Here is a 17,985-nt window from a genome sequence, read left to right as displayed (position 1 = left end):
CAATATCGGAAAGTGACAGGTTGTCATCTTCTATTGATAAATTTTCGCGGACCTGATTTATCTGTTTGTCTTTTACAATTGTAGCGTTCCCTACTTTTAGACATGCTCTAGCAAAATGGTTCTTACCTCCGCAAGCTTTACAAAATTTGTTATTTGCAGTGCACATGACACCATCAGAATGTCGCCGGTTTCCACAACGGAGACAATGTGTATTTTTGTTCAATTTTAGAGTCGATTTCTTTTCATATTTTTCGTTGTACTTTTGAGGGTTAGATTCCATTGCCTGATGTTTATCAGAAATTTTTACTCTATTCAAATTTGTAGAACTGTTTTTAATTTCTTGCTGTTGAAGGTTAACGGTTTCTAGCAATTTTGCTGATTCTACTATTTTTGTAAAAGTTGTTTGTGTTGATGCATGCATTCTCAATAACTCAAGTTGCCAACTATCGTTGTTGATGCCTAATATGAACTGATCTATTAAACGTTCATCCAGGTTATCACCAAAATTACAATTTTCTGCGAGAAACCTTAAATCTAGTTCAAATTGAGTTATGGTCTCACCTTCATTCCGGAATCGTCGAGAAAAACAAACTCTCTGGGATAGAGGTGCTTGTGGTTTCGTGTAGTATTTGTTTAAGACTTCTATCGCATCATTAAATCCAATGTTGTTTATGGGGGTCGGATGCATAGAATCGAAAACTATCTTGAATGGTTGCGGTTCCAGATTCTCAAGTAGTAAGTCTCGTTTTTTTTCTTCGTTTTTGATGTTTCCATTTCGTAGGAAAATCTTGAACCTTTCGTGCCAATATATCCAATCTTTGGTTGTTCCGTCGAATGGTTGACATTTGCTGTGATTTTTATTTACCGACTGCGCCATGTAGAATATTAGAAATAAATAAGTCTCAAAGATTAATACTCAACGTGTGTAATCTCTATTAAAACATGTAGGATAGAGTGAATTCCAATCAACAAACTATTAAATATTATAACTGATTTATGTCATCTGTTTTGCATAACATCTGGTTTCTGGTATACTACAACTATAAATGTGCTATATCAAGTAATTTGAAAATACATATAATTAGAACACATCATAAAGGAGAAACAACTACTAGGTGAAAATTTGTGACTACGTGTGCTCATTCAAATTAATTTTACTGTGTTTCTTAGTAAGGTGGTCACTAATAACAGGACAAGTGTGTTGAACATGTGTGTGCACACGAATGTCGTCCATACATTGTTGTGTCATCACAGCTAAAGGCTTCAAACAACATTTTTGAGGTTCTGAGTGAGTATCGGCTCACACCTCCCCCCTCCTCCTCTATTTAAATTGCCAGGGTCGCTCTGGGCTGGCGTCTGTGGAGGGGTGGAGTGGGGGATGCTGCTCACAGTGTGGTGTGTGACGGCGGGTGGTTGGGGACGGCTGGGCTCCTCGCGGTGTTGGGTGTCCTCCACATACACCACGGTTGTCATCTCACAACACTGAAATTCTCTCCTTTCTAAGGGTACAACCACACTGAAAGCGGAGCGTGGCGTGGCGTCAAGGAGCGTCGTGAACAATATCATGTTAAGTAATGAGCTAAAACACACTGCAAGCGTCTACTCGCAGAGCGGAGCGTCAAACTTTGGAACAAGCTGGTTTGTTTTTTGGAGCATCTACGAGCAGAGCTTCAAAGTGCGAGTTCCCTACTTATGTACATACTAGTGGTCTACTCTTGTACATAATAATGCACTTGTTCTACTACATTTTCTACCATCTAGTACACTAGTATATTAAATTTAATGTTTGCCCAAATTCCCTGTAATGTGTATTATTTACTTATTCAAAAGAGAACATTCATCTATTGCACTTTGGAATCAAATGTAAGGCTATTCTAATCCATTTAATTCAAATTTTTATGAAATATAGTGCTATTTATTACAATGAAAATGACACTTATGTAATAGCATTGGTAGATAAAAGAATAAAGTAGTCCTTGTGCTATTTTTCTTCCAAATTTATAGGTGACAAAGTCCAAGATAAGGTTAGAATTTCACGTGTACGATTTTTATAAAATTTTAGTCCAAAATAAATATGAAAACTATAAATTTTGAATTTAGATGGCTTGAATTAATAAATTTACTACAAATATTCCACTCAATTATCATTTGTAGCAAAAAATATTGAGCTATTTTTAAAAAAAATTTGGAACCATTAAGGAAAGATAAACTTTTAAACTTAGTAATTAATTTTCAATTAAAGTCTTTCTTCAGTAGATATTGGATTCCTCCAATAATTGGCATTAACATTCTAATTATTAGTGACTTGTTTTTCCAAATCAGGCTTCTCTCTCGTCAAAATATAATCAAAAGTTAAAGTTGACATTCGCATGTTGTAGGCTACTCAAAAAATCGGGACTCATGCTTTCTTAAAACATTAAACAGATGGTGATATTCAACAAATAGTCTACGATTCAAGTTAATTTCATTATCCCACTCTGTCCTAGCAAGCTTAGATAAAATTCAATACTTTAAGTAATTGTTTTCACAAAGCAATGTCCGTGCAAACTTTGACAACTCCATTTTCTAGACCCTTGACGCTCAGACGCTTCCTGTGTGCATCATGAACGCTCTGACCACGCCACGCCACGCTCCGCTTCCAGTGTGGTTGTACCCTAAGAGGTGATAGGCCATGCTTTGGACTACCTGGAGGGAGGGGAGTCGCTAGGAGTGGTGGGAGAGTAGTGGCAGTCATCACCGTCGTTGTAGTGCATGGCAACAGGTCAAAACTTGTCAGGAATGGTCGTCTAGTGTCTTCCAGACGAGCCTTTGTCACTGACTCCGGTCTGCCTCCAGATCAAGTGGTGTTCGGTTTGTCCACTTAGTGACCCCTACCGGTCACCAAAGGTCACCTGACCTGTTTTTTTAGATAAAAAAAAATTTAAACTCAATAGTGCAGCAAAGAAAGAATAAGCAATAAAAATTTGGAGATGCAAAAACCTAAACTCAATAAAATTTTGCTGGAAGCCTTTTGCTGTGATAACACAACAATCTATGACAATATGTTTATCATGCATGTCTCACCGTTAGTGGCCAGCCTTATGAAATGAACCTCGCACTTTCCATTACCTGTTCACATTTATTAAAACTATTTTAGGTAAATCTTGTCTTTATCTAACTAAATATTCATTCAAAAAGGTTAAAGTGTTAACAGTCTGTCAATTATATATTAAAAACCTCTGAATTTTCATTAGAAATAATGAAGATAATATTTTTCTATTCCGTGAATCAAACCTCAATTCCCCACCTTCCAGAATTAGGTTTGAAAATATAAGAATGGATCTTAAAGGTGCGTACAGACTTTCGCTCTGCTCCGCAACCGAACGTCACTCCAGCAGAGCGATTGATGATCGACCGGGGAGCAACAGTGGTTCGACCGGGGAACGCGAGAAGATCTAACATCTTCCGTAACGTTCATGATGGGTGTGTGGGTGGAGCGGCTGTGGTTCGATGGAGGAACGAGGGCGGTACGAGGGCGGAGCGTGCTCGGTTCGGGTTGGAAGCGCGGATATGTGTACGCAGCTTAATGTTTGCCGGAGACAATACTTTTACCCAGCTAATAAGTTAATCAATAAAATTCCAGATTACCTTACAGAGCATATTAATCGAAATTCTGTCACATTGCTTAAAAAAAGAACTATTGAATGGATAATTACCAGTAATATCGAGGACATACTTTTTAAGTGGCTCTTATCTTTGTTTCAATATGTTTGCCATCTCTCATTCTTTCTCTTCTCCTACTTTCTCTCTTTCTTCCACCCTTATTCCACTTACTCATCATCTTCTTTTATTAAATATTATAATTATTATATAATTTCTTATCCTATACTATTAAACGAGCAACTTCTGTTTATATGTTTGTATTTCACCGGATCTCGAAAACGGCTCTAACGATTCTCACGAAATTCAGAACATAGTAGGTTTATAATATAAATATTCGATTGCACTAGGTCTCATCCCTGGGAAAACTCGCTGAAGGACATTATAATTATTAGAAGGAAAGAATAATTATTATTCATCCTTGTAAAAAAGGCTAATATTAATTATTTCGTCGTCTGTTGGTGATGGAAGTGAGTGAGCGAGTTAATGTGTGGGACTGTGTCAAAATTATGACTCAGCTGTTGAACGTTTGTAATCATTCAATCAGGTACTTAGTGCCGGTTGCAAAAAGCCGGGTTATTTTCAATCCTTATTAATTCCAGTAGATTCATTTTTTTGAAAATTGTCTTCTCTGATTTGGTTCACGTGAAGTTAATCAGGATTAAAATTTAACCGGCTTTTGTGCAACTGGGCCTTTGTGAGGGAAATTTTTGCATTCCTCTGGGAATTAACCTCAATTTACTGTGATTAGATAGAACATTTATGTATGAAGGTTATTATAATTTCTTCTTTCGTAATAAAGTTTTTATGCTTTTGTACTCCAGAGCGAAGCTCGGTCCCCGATATTTTCATCTTATGTGAGTTTTTAATGACTCATATTGAATTTGTATTAGCAACTCTCATCTGCACACAGGATTTCCCTTGCCGGTGATTGGTTTCTTATATTTTTGCTGAAAGTTTTTATTTATATTTATTATGAAAAAACAAATAACAGTTTTTAAGAGTAAATTGTGAATCAAGTAGAACATGTGACATCAGATACTTGTGGATGAGAAAACTGCGTGAGGTCTACTAAGGCAATCTGTAAATTGAGAATTCAATAAAAAGCCCTGCATACACACATCAATTTTTGTTTGTACGATATTTTGCCGTCTTTATGAATTCTATCTGATAAATTGAACTTGACAAACATCATCTGTTTAATCATATAGAATTTATAAGGACGGCAAAATATCAAACAAAAATCGATGTATGTGTGCAGGGCTCAACAGTGATCTCATTGAATATGAAATAATGTCCATATGCCAATAATAAAAGCTTGTCCATATGCCTGGGTGGTTGCGATATTTTATTCATAAATATATCATGTAGTACAAACAAGGAAGCAACTGTGACTTGTTATTATATTAGTACAGATATGTAAACGATATAATAATGTTTTTATGAAGATTATGTGAAACATTGAAACTAGTAGTTGTAGTTTGTGTTTTTAATCTATTATTTTATATTAAAAACTATTCAAAGAAAGGGTAACTTTCTATAATGTAATTTCATGAAATAAGCTATATTTGGTTTTGAATAAACAATATATACTTACTAATGTAATTATCGATTAATTTATTATATGACAGTCAAGTCCTTAGGGTACCTACATAGTTTTTGAGTTTTATGAAAAAAAAACAAAAAATGCTACCTTTAAGCCATCCCCAGCCCCTTAGCACAGGGGGTAGGGTTAGGGACTTTTGATATGTTTTACCTCCTTACTACCCTAAACAGAACTGTGGGGTCAAAAATTGTCTTCTCAACTTTTCCCTCTATACCCTTTGTCGAGCATTGCCTTGACTAAGGGTGGTTGCGATATTTTATTCATATATCATTAAGTACAAACAAGTGTAGTGAATAGGACGTGGGAGTCGATGCACAAACGCTCTTCCAGAGAGTAGGTGTTTAGTGACGCGTTTTCCCTAGTTAAGAATTCTCTTTGAAGAGGATTTGCGACACTTCGAGAGGATTTTGCAATCTAGTCTTATGCGAGTATGCATTGAGTTGGTGATCTCTCTCTCGACATCTCAACCACAGGATGTGATCGTTATCCTGCTGCTTCCTTCTCAAGGTATCTGGGCATCCTCAGTGATCATGTTGTGGTGTAACACTGGACTTCAAGGTAATAAAAATACGAACTTTATTATTGCTAAAAATGTGTCTTCCTTGTAACATTTCCGAGCCCTTAAATTCCTCCGAAGCTCCGAAACCTATGACCCGCTCGGGGTCGGCAACCTCATCCAAAAATATATCTTTGTTTTATTTATTTTCATTTATTTATAATTTTTACAAAGAAGCACTGATTGGGAGAGAAAAACTAAGGATACTCCTTGTACTATTTCTCTCCCAAATTTAGATAACAAGTCCGAAATAGGGTTATGGTTTCACTTTTCTAAAATTTAGTTCATTTTCACTAAAAAACAACGAAAACTAATAATTTTAAATTTTGACGGTTGAAAACAGAACAAAAAACAAAAATATTTATTTATTTATTTATTGATATACATATACATATACGGTAAAGGCTCACAGACAATACCATGAAGAGCCTTTTTTACACAATTAATAGATAACCATACTACATAATAATAAAAACTTAAAAGATGAAAAATATTATGGAAAAAAATAAAGAAGAGAATAAGATAAAAAGTAAATCAAAAATTGAAATAATAATAAAAATGAATAATAAAGATAAAGAAAACAAAAAGAGTTTCAGCCAGAGCTCATAACATTTCATGACTCAAACGAGCTACAAGATAAATTCATTTCACAATTTTTCTTAAAGACATTAAATGAGTTCGAAAACGGATCTATATGTTCATTCAAAGTATTATATAATCTTAGACTTTTAATAAGAAATGAATTATAGTGATGAGTAGTTCTCACAAAAGGGATGTTGAACAATATATTTTTTCTAGGCCTAGCATAAGGTACATTGAAATTCAATAAATTTATGAATGATGGAATATGAACTTTATGATTTAAAATGTTGAATAATAGCAATAGAGCATTTACAGATCTGCGTAATTCTAGAGAGTGCACTTTAAATATCGATCTTAACTCACTAGTTGGAAAATTAAAGGGACAAAAGCAATTAAATTTTTTTATGTATAAATGTCTCAGAATTCTATTTTGAATTTTTTCAATTTCATGAATGTCTGTCACATTATAAGGCCCCCAAACTACTGCAGCATATTCAAGTTTACTGCGAACTAGTGCATTGAATATTCTTAAACTAACATCACAATTAGTGAATGGTTTGGTGTTGCGAAATATAAAACCCAGTAATTTATTAGCACTACCTAGGGTATAGTTAATGTGGTTCTTGAAATCAAGCCTTGGGTCCATGATAACTCCAAGATCTCGGATGTTATTAACACACTCAAGATTGTCACCTCCCAATGTATATAAATGGTGCTGAAAATTTATCTGCCTTGTATACACCATGAATTTAGTTTTAGATACATTCAACTTGAGTCTGTTCTGACAACACCAAAGGTTAACTCGATCAAGATCGTCCTGCAATCTGACACAATCATCAATGCTTTTTATTGACCTGTAAAGTTTTACATCATCTGCAAATATCAGGATTTCAGATTCTTTAATGCAATCAGGGAGATTAAAAGAAGAAACAAAAGAGGTCCAAGATTAGATCCTTGTGGGACTCCGGTGGGGTTATCATAGTTTTCAGATGTGTGATTATTGTACTTCACTTGGGAAACTCTATCAACCAAATAGCTACGAAATAATTCAATTAAGTCAGGTGAAAACTCGTACGTAATTAATTTATCTAATAATACATTAAAATTAACTGAATCAAATGCTTTCTTGAAATATAAATATATTACATCTACACGACCTTGCATGTCAAGGTGAGAGGAAACAAACTGTGTGAAAGTCAGCAAATTACTCAGTTGATCTACTGGGCATAAAGCCATCTTGAAAAGGGGTTATTACATGCTTCACATGATCAAAAACTATTCTGTATAGAGCACACTCAAATCACCATTAGTTAATTGAAACATTTTTGCGTAATTTGGCAAAATTTAGAACCAGAAAAAACACCTCACTATCTAAATTTCAATTCAAATACATTCTACTATTATATATCACACATGTAAACTTTAAAGTAGAAATATTTTTAAAGCTCATGTTGGTGACGACCGTTTCGTTGTGTGCTGCATCATCAAACTAAATTATGTTCAAACAGTAAACTCTCAAAATTCGAGGGTTGTGGTGGGGGAATTGAGCTCAGCTATATAAATGAGTTTTAAAAATGAGGTATCTATTTATACTTTACATTTGTGATATAGCCTATTCAACAAGTAAAAAAATAATGTATATTCAATAAAGAAAAACAAAAATGATTGATTAAAATAGAAACAAATACATATATAATAATAAAATTGTGAACTGATCGAATCATACAATAATCAAGAATTATTTGAATCATACAAGGATTCATATAAAAATCTGATGAAATGATTATTATTTTACCAGTCCCATCAACACTAAAAGCCGCGTTCAAAGAAAAGTTCAATTTTTTTACTTCAAACCATTTAATCAAGTGTTTCAGAAAAACACTGAAAATATTATTGCGTGCTGTAACAAAATATGCGGCAAAACTAACACTATTTAGCCTATAGCTTTTTTGTTTCTTTTAAACTTTTATTTAAAAAATGTTTTAAACTTTGTTGTGATTTTATTAATTTTTTTATGAAAGTCTCTGATGGTGTTGAAAAAAGGCTTGTAAATGACCATTGGCAATATAGGCCTAGATAATAATACCAAATACATGTTATATGTTTGTTTGGTTCACTTCAGGTAGGATTTTTAATATATTGCTGATATTTTGTAGATAAAAACATGATTCTGATGACTATATCGTCAAGAAGGTCAATTATTATAGAAATTAAAAAGATTAAATCATATTGTTCTTACATTTTCTTGTTTTCAAAGATATTTTCAGAAATGTCAACACAGTATAGATATGGTATTTTATTGAAATATTAAGGTACCCACCTCAATAAGTATCAAACAAAAATGTGCTATAAGACCAGAATAGAGCGTTTCCAACAATCAAAAATCAAGCATTATTTGCATGTAAAATATAGGCTATAATTAATTTTTAATGTGAAATACTAAAACAATCTTAAGTATTTGAAGTGAAGTTCATAGTTGGCGGTTAGTGTGTGCAGTGCATGTCATGGTTGGAAACCTTCCAAATAACTAAGGTATTTAACACCAATACTTTATCCTCCTTGTTTAACACCATTATTTTTAGGCCCCTGGTCTGGTGTTAATTCTTGGAAATCATAACGAAACAAGCGTTAATTTATGTATTTAATTAAGTGAGTGAATCATTGCTTTATTGTTATTAGTTTCAGTATGAACGATAGCATCATTGCATTTACTCAATATTGGGTAGGATATATGGTTGCAATAGAAATACATAAAAGTTAGACATTCCCATTCCAACTGTAAATATTATAAACATAAATTATCAAATAGATTTCATCAAGAATAATTGAATTAAAATCGAATAATTTATTTCCATAACCTGAAAAGTACATGAAAATAGCTAAGCCGTTGGGTTGGTCAAACTGCTAGTGAATAGCCTCTTTTGAATTTGACGCTTGACTTCTGACTTGACTTGACAAAGGTCAACTCAGTTAACTTAACTGGATTGAAATGTAAAATTGTATAATATACATAAAGTCATTCTAATAAATTAAACTTAGAAAACGAATATTTGAATTTTATTGTTCCTTTATGGTATATTAGTTTGTCCTATTTTTAGAAAAATGGATAAAGAGGTGAGTATTTGAAATGGTTTTTCTACACCATAACTTTAAAAACCAGTATAGCTTATTCATAAAATTCATACAATTTATTGCTTTTTGATCCATGTAATTATTTGGAAGTAACGTTTTCATCAGAATTAATATTATTATTGTTATATTGTCTATATAAGTGTGTGATCACATTAAATGCATTATTTTGTGCTAGTAAAAGATTCGTCAACATAACCTTAAAAATCAGTATTGCTTAACGCTTATTAATTAATACATTTTATTGTTTCTTATTCCATATAAATTTTTGGGAATAAGGTTTTTTTATCAGAATTCATATTTTTATTGTTATCTTGTCTATTTAAATAGCTTATTAAATAATAAAATAGATTCCCCATATTTGCTTTCATATGTAAATATTTATATATCTACCATATAACGTCGCTCCATTTTCTCTTTTTATGTGCCCCGGTCCAGAACTGTGAGTCACTATAATTCTCCAGTCAACAGAATTCAAAGAATTTTCAACTGTTTCTCTGGGCAACTGGACATCTTCTGGTTCTCTCGTGAAAAATTTTATAGAATATTAAATAGTCTATTGTGAGATATCCTTGCTCAGTCGTGTTGTCGATTATTTGTTGCTGTATATAGGTGTGTATCCATTGCACTATGTACTCGTACATCTTACTCATTCTGTTGCTTCATTGGCAGGTACCAGTCCTCTGACATTCATTTGTTAGTTTTATCCATTCTTTGTAACATTTTTATTTCAATTTTAGAACCTTTTCATTTCTATATTCCGTTTTATAATTATTTTATTGTATACATCTATTTTTTTTTCCTTCTCTTGTATTTCTATAGTTTTTTTTCCTTTTAACAATATTGCAATTGACAGTTACTTTGTTCATTTTTTTTCATTGTATTGTTGTATTTAACGTATTGTATCTTGTATTGTTGTATTTGTGAAGGAGACACATTCGGGGTAACCTGTTGTCTCCATAAATAAATAAATAAATCACGAGCTTGGAAACTGGGCCTAAAGGTAAAAAAAAAGGTAAAACCGCTTGCTTGGATATGGTTGCAACAACGCTGGATACATGGAATATTGTTGAAGTGATTGAACCAGTTGTGGCAGATCATCAGGCCCTGCTTATAGATGTAAGCTTGTCCAAAGCAGAAAGAGTTAATCCTGAATGTTTCTGTAAATACAGGTTTACACATAGGAGAATTAATGAAAACAACTTACCTGTTTTTGTTGGAATGCTTGGGAGAGTCAACTGGAGTCCCTGCATCAATTGTGATCCGAGAATTTCTTTCAGTAATTTCTTCCAGAGGTTCATGAGTATTTTTGACGACTTCTTCCCAAAAAGAGTGAGGCGGTCTACTGGGAGAAGAAATGAACCCTTCAGTCATTTTGATAAGTCATGGTATACAGCAGACTTGGCTAGTATTAGAACACTTGTTATTATTGCCAACAATATGTAGGCTACAAGAATGCCATAACTGCAGAGGATAGAAACAAGTTCTATTCAGCTTACCTCAGACTGAAGAAGATATATCAACAGGATATTGTCAACTCAAAGAGCATCTGGAATGAGGGTCGTATTAGGAATGCTCCAAACCCATGCAAGGCAGCCTGGAATGTTATCAACAGCTCCAAAAGCAAGAAGGTTGTACTTTCAGGAGGTGCAAGTCCTGATGAATTAAACAATTTCTTTATTCACTCGGTGGCTGGGATAGTGGAGGCTCTCACCGGTTCACCTGATGATGCAGTGAATCATGTTCCTGTCAGTACTTGCAGTTTTGTGAAGTGGGAGAGAATTTCCCCTGTAGACCTGATAAAAATAGTCAAGGGATACAAGAGCTCAACAAGTCCTGACATCTATGGAATCTCAACAGTGGTGTTGAAGTCAATAGTTGATGTTTTAGCTGTACCACTATGTAATTTGATCAATGACTGCTTGGATTCTGGAGTTTTTCCCAAGGAGCTGAAGACATCAAGGACAATTCCAATCATCAAGAAGGGTGAACCTGATGAATTGTCGAATTTCAGGCCAGTCTCGATAATTCCTGTATTTGGCAAACTCATGGAATCGGTGATGTATGTTCAGCTTTCACAGTATTTTGAGAGTAATTTCATCTTCCAACCTCGCCAGTATGGATTCCGTCAGGGGAGATCAACCACGGGAGCCGTGCGGTAATTAGTGGAGTCGGTTCTTGGGGCAATGGAGGGCAGGCAGTCGGTTTCCGTTGCTTTGTGTGATTTGACCAAGGCATTCGACTGTGTCTAGCATGACATACTATTGGGTAAAATGAAGAGGTATGGGATAAGTGGAGTTCCCCTGAAAACCATGGAGGATTACCTCTCCAATAGAATGCAGGTCACTTCGGTGAATGGTGCGGAATCACGGTCGAAGGAGGTGATCTATGGAGTGCCGCAGGGATCGATTCTTGGTCCTCTGTTGTTCCTTGTATTCATCAACGACTTCAGTGTGCATGGAAGAGCCTTATTGTTCGCTGATGATACCACCCTGCTGGCCCAGGATGAGGACCCCCATACTGCTGTTGCCCAGTCTAATCTTCTTGTAGAAGTGGCTTGCCAGTGGTTTAAATCAAAACAAACTGTGTCTAAATGAGGGGAAAACACAGAACCTATTGTGCACCTTAGGCGTGGTCAGGCGGAGGTCAAACTCTTGGGTTTTGTGATGGACCCCACTCTATCGTGGGATTGACATATTGGCATGCTGTGCAATCGACTAGCCAGGGTGACGTTTTTGATGCGGAAGCTGAAGCAACATGTGCCTGCCAACTACTTAATTACAGCCTACCATGGGCTGTTCCATAGTCATATAAGCTATGGAATAGTACTATGAGGCCATGCGGGTAGCTATGAAAGGATTCTCTTTCTACAGAAGAAAGTTCTTCGTGTCATCACATCATCGCATTACCTGGAGCACTGCCGGCCAATCTTCAAACGCCTGTAAATACTTACAGTGTACAGTCAGTACATGTATAGCTCCCTACGGCTCCTAAGGAGTGAGGTTCATGCCTACCAGGAGAGGGGCCAGCTGCACCACCACAATACCAGGAGACGGGGCAACATTGACCTGCCCTACTCCAGACTATCGAAAGCACACGAATGCTACCCCTTACGGATGCTAAAAATTTTTAACAGACTGCCAATTTGTGTTTGTGAGCTGGAGTATGGGAAGTTTTGTAGGCTGGTACGTGAAAAACTCATCAACTACCCTCTCTACTCATTGAGAGATGATGAGACCAGTGGACTTGTAGACCAGTTTGAGATTGTTTCATGAGTTACTATGGCAGTGCATCTACAGAGCCACATGAAACAACCTATCTGCGGCCATATCTTGTTATTTGTGTATTGATTGTTTTATATTTTGACGAAGTCTGTCTGGCGACTGCCGGTCATGGACTGAATATACTGAATTACTGAATACCAAATTACAAGGCAGCAGTCAATTTTCTTTCAGGATTTTCTTTCCTTAGCCTTTGAATATCCAATATTCTCCGTCTGCGTTGTGTCCACCCGATCATGTGTTGATGGGAAGGATATTATTCCATATCCTTCTTAAAGAATCGACAATTATTTGTTGAAACACCGCCGATTTATGAAGTTACATTACAATTTTATACTATCGTTATTCTAATTGCATTCAATCTTTATTCTGTTTGATTAATTTCAAATTATCTATAGTTTGTATAATTCGTTGAACAATTAGCATTACCTTCATTTAATGTAAATTAGTGTATAAGCAAATTGATACCTCCCTCGCGTTCGCTACCTTTCAGCCTGCCGCTCTGCTCTGCTCCCCACGCCACGCATCAACCAAATGAGTGGTTGACCCACCCGCCACCAGGGTGCGCCTCAGTCGCCGCCACCCGTTCCTGCGTTTCTATTGGCCGAGCACCGCCGGCCAATAGCAGCGCAGGTGAACTCGGGGACTGTGAATAAAAGGGGGCTACTCAGCTACCCTCGATAGCACTTGCTCACTAGCAGCCTTCCACTGAAGAGCCAGAAGAGACCACCAGCCGAGACCACTACCAGAGACCACTACCAGCCGAGACCACTACCGAGACCAGGAGCAGAGCAGCGAGCAGGCCAATGAGGGAACCACGGCGAGACTAACCGCAACCTGAGGTGTCTTCCTTGTCTACTACCCAGCCGATGCCTAGGAGGAACCGAGCCGGCCGCCGAATTCAGAAGAGGAGGGCCCTACGTCGGCTTCGCCAGGTGGAGGAGAGGCTGAGGCTGTATACCGCCGCGCCAGCTGCGCCCCAAGACTTATCGCCCCAGCCTAACAACTGGCGCGCGGGTTGGGTGCCGAACCGATATCGGAGTGTGTGCAGCGGCAGCCTACGACCCTGCCTGCCCGGGGTTTGACCGAAGGCCCCTTCTAAACGAGGAAGTGGTCGAGGAGGTCCTCCCGGCGGAGATTCGGCACGACCTCTGGCTAGTAGATCACCCGGTCAGCCCTCTCCGTAGCCCGGGTAAACCAGAGTGGAGACTGCGAACCATTGACTTGAGCCCCTGCCGGCCTGCTCTCGCACCAGACGGACCTGCCCGGGACCCTCGCGCGGCGTGGTATCGCGCCAGTCGACGACTACTAAACATCTAGCCTGCCTTGGTCCCTTTTAGGGCCACCAGCAACAATCTTGGTCCCTTTTCAGGGCCACCAGCAACAAACTTGGCCCTTTTCAGGGCCACCAAAAGCCATTTTTTCAGACAGTGGTAACAAACCCCTCGCTCGACCCGACTGACTAGCACCTCCCACTCATCTACAGTGCAATGTGTAAAATGGGGGTCTGTTGCTTGAGAGCTTCGTTATGTAGCAGCTAAAAACACCATTATTCGATCTATGGGGATTTCAAGCTTTGAAAATTCTTACTATCAGAGTGTTACCTGATTAATTGATAAATTATTAATTGTCAAATACAGTACTTTACCAGGGTATCTGAAATAGATAACCTTAAAACAGAAAATGTGTTTCAACAAAATTCTACTGTCAAGGATCCAAGTTGATTTTTTGTCTCTTTGTTGCAGGTTGAAGTTGAGAAACAAGAAAGTGCTTTTGATGACAGTCTGATTGGAGCTGCACGTAGTGATACAGCTACTCAGCAGGCATGTATTGTTGAACAATCCACCTTGAAATTTACTGACTACAGCTATATAATAAAGTTGAATCCCATTTTCTTTCAACTTTTCTACTGTTGATAGTATATAATGAAATTAGTTGAAAGATTATTTCAGTCTCATTATTCTTTATAATATTATGCAATATTTTTATTGATCGCCTTTCACGGATCTTATAAAAAAAGTAGAGTAGACATCAATGGGAACAATAGTAAAATGTCTATTCTTAAAAGGATACATTATTGAATCTTTTCATTGCTATTCTAACAACAGAAATAGACAAACATCAACTACTACAACCCATATTTTAATAGTGAGCACTATTACTTGCTGAGTTTGATATTCGTCTAGTTTCAAGTGACACAAGAATCTCTTATGTTCACAGATCAAGATCGAGAAGCAGGAGGATGAATTTGGAGAATGTGAATTAGCAACTAGCAACTTCAAAGATGAGTCATGCTTGCACAATGGTTCAACTTCCAATCAGGCATGTATTCTATCTTGGCTAGAATAAATAAATAATGCAGTTTAGTTTGAGATTTATTCATCAAATTATTATCAAAACTTATTGCTGAATGAAAACTATTCTTCCAGATTCGACAGAAAAACAGTATGAAAATTCAAAATTGTAAAAAGCTCTATCAAATAACCAGAGTAATCTTCAGTAGGCCTATAATAATGGAAAGAATCGGCTCTTACAAGTAGGGATAGGAAATACGTGAATGATGCATCATCACGTCTCAACTACTGATCTGATTTACTTGAAAGTTTGCATATAGATTCCTAATTTAGTCAGTATGGTTATAGGCCTTTTTTCAGTTCTTTAAGATTTCAGAACGTCTAGATTTAAGTTTGTCAAGTGCTTCAGAACTTACAGAGCACAGGTCACCAGCTTGTTATTATTATTAGCGAATGGCTTGAATTGTGTGGAGTCCCTCAGGAAGACCAGCTTGTTTGGAATAGATGGATAGAATTCTTTTTCCATCAAATTCAAGGAACACAATCAATGCCTATATTGCAATATTGTCAATAACATTAAGGCTCAACTCACACTTATTGTTTTTGAAGGGACGGATTCGAGGACCCAAAGGTTCAAAGAACCCCACACGTCAACCGAAGCTTATTTTGTTCCCAAGTAGTATGTTAGTTAGGCAAACCAATTATACCTGTGTCCTTTGAAGAACCTGGAGTTTTTCCCTATACTAACATCCAATTCATCACCTGGTTGCAATCCAATGTGATATTCTTGGCAGTCTCTTCATACTGATTAGTCCACGACTCAGCCTCTTGACCCGCATTTGTGCTAGAGTTTCACCCATCTCTGGTCTCTTGGGTTTTTCTTTTTGACCCTCCGAAACTGCCCTGATGGGGCAGATCCCGTGGGTTTGAAGGCAAGGCAACTTCTGGAGTTGCCTTGGGGTTCCTTTTGGTTGCCTCTTACGACAAGCAGGGATACTGTGGGTGAATTCTGGTTTTCAAGACATTCTTGAGTACGATGTTCGACTCAAAACTCCCCCAACCCACAGCAGGCAACTCACACTTACGCGAATCAGGTCGAGAAGAGACTCGACTCTAGTCGGGAGCATGTGTTTTCAAATGGTTACAATCGCGGAGACTAGAATCGACTGATCTGAGTGTCACCATATGGAAACACATGCTCTCGACCAGAGACGAGTCTCTTCTCGACCTGAGTCGCGTAAGTGTGAATTGAACCTACAAGTGTATGAATACAGAAGAAAGTCCATACTTTATTGTTATGCAGTAAGTTGTTAATATTTTGACTAGCATTCTTGTCTGTTTTCTGTTTACACCCACCAAACTAGCAATCAGTTTATATTAATTTAGAGAGCATAACTTGATGGCTGCTATTTCAACTTCAACTACCCCTCACTCACCCAGTGCACAGTAGTATCTCTTGCCTGTCCAGGTGTACTGCAGAGTGCAGACGAATATCTGTACAAGTTATAGCTCTTTGGCTAACCTCAACGTGAATGGCTGGCCTTAGTTTGAAATTTCATGATTATCAAGAACCAGTACAATTACTATCATTGAACTGGAATTATCGTGATATAACTCAAGACAGCTGTCAAATTCAGTAGCTGCTGCTCCTTCAGCAATATTTGTGTTTAAATTATCTGAAGACTGATAATTGGGAACCTGAAATCTAACTTTGCATAGATGGGGCGGAGCTCCTGAAATTTGTACAGATATGAGACTTGTGGCAGTTGATAGAGCTTGTCAATGACTTTTTTATGTAAAATATGATCAAAATCGTTGGAGCCGTTTTCGAAAAAATCGCGAAAACCCCTGACAACATTTTCGCCATTTTAGCCGCAATCTTGAATTGCATTTGATCGAAATTGTTCGTGTCGGATCCTTATATTGAAAGGATCTCAAATTCCAAATTTCAAGTCATTCCGTTAATATTGGGAGATGAGATATCGTGTACACAGCCACACATACACTCATACACACACACATACAGACCCAAAAACCACTTTTTTGGACTCAGGGGACCTTGAAACGAAAAGAAATTTAGAAATTGGAGTACCTTAATTTTTTTGGAAAGCCTTGCCTTAGGGGAAGGAAAGTAAAAATCGGAAATGAAGGAATAATTTATTATGTGGGGTAATGGCTATCAGATGTGGTTGCCTGAGCAACAGTTATAGGTATAAGTTTCATTTATACACATTCAATAATTTTGAATGTATGTGAGGATATATTGTGGTATCTATATATATAAAATCGAAATGGCACTCACTCACTGACTGACTGACTGACTCACTCACTCACTCACTCACCTGCAGAACTAAAAATCTACCGGACCAAAAACGTTCAAATTTGGTAGGTATGTTCAGTTAGCCCTTTAGAGGCGCACTAAGAAATCTTTTGGCAATATTTTAACTCTAAGGGTTGTTTTTAAGGGTTTAAAGTTCGTCTTTTAGCATGTATATTCTTCTTCTCCCAATCCCTTAATTATAATTGAAATTTCCATATCATATGTTACTATAGAACTATAATCTAGAGATTACCTCTTCGAAACAGTTGTTAACTGGCAACTAAATTAATAATTTTGTCAGGTTGGCATTAAGTTGAGTTGACTTTGTTAGGTTGGCACCAAGTTGAAGATTTAAATGCATTTATCGCGGAAAAATTGATTGGGCACTGCTACTTCAATCCTGGGAATATCATATTACTAGCCATCAGGCTCGCTTCGCTCGCCATATCCGTTTAGCCAGACGTTTAGTCTGGTTCCCCGACTAGATTGTCCTAACATATGATAAAAATGCTCAAATGGAAAATGCAGGCGAGCGAAGCGAGCCTTCTGATCTCATTCTTGGACGATCCAGTCGGGGG

General features: G+C 37.0%; 1 protein-coding gene across 1 annotated transcript in view; it reads left to right on the top strand.

The window, feature by feature from the left end:
• LOC111057039 overlaps window positions 1-17,985 on the top strand; it is a 105,737-nt gene that overhangs the window by 17,942 nt on the left and 69,810 nt on the right. The window contains exons 5-6 of the mRNA XM_039421650.1: window positions 14,539-14,616; window positions 15,014-15,115. Of these exons, the coding sequence (XP_039277584.1) occupies window positions 14,539-14,616; window positions 15,014-15,115 (180 nt within the window). The remainder of the gene's footprint in view (window positions 1-14,538; window positions 14,617-15,013; window positions 15,116-17,985) is intronic.

Source organism: Nilaparvata lugens, chromosome 2 (genome assembly GCF_014356525.2).
Source record: "Nilaparvata lugens isolate BPH chromosome 2, ASM1435652v1, whole genome shotgun sequence".
Lineage (NCBI taxonomy): Eukaryota > Metazoa > Arthropoda > Insecta > Hemiptera > Delphacidae > Nilaparvata > Nilaparvata lugens.
Note: the sequence above shows the minus strand (reverse complement) of the source record. Positions and strands in the feature narration are given on the sequence as shown.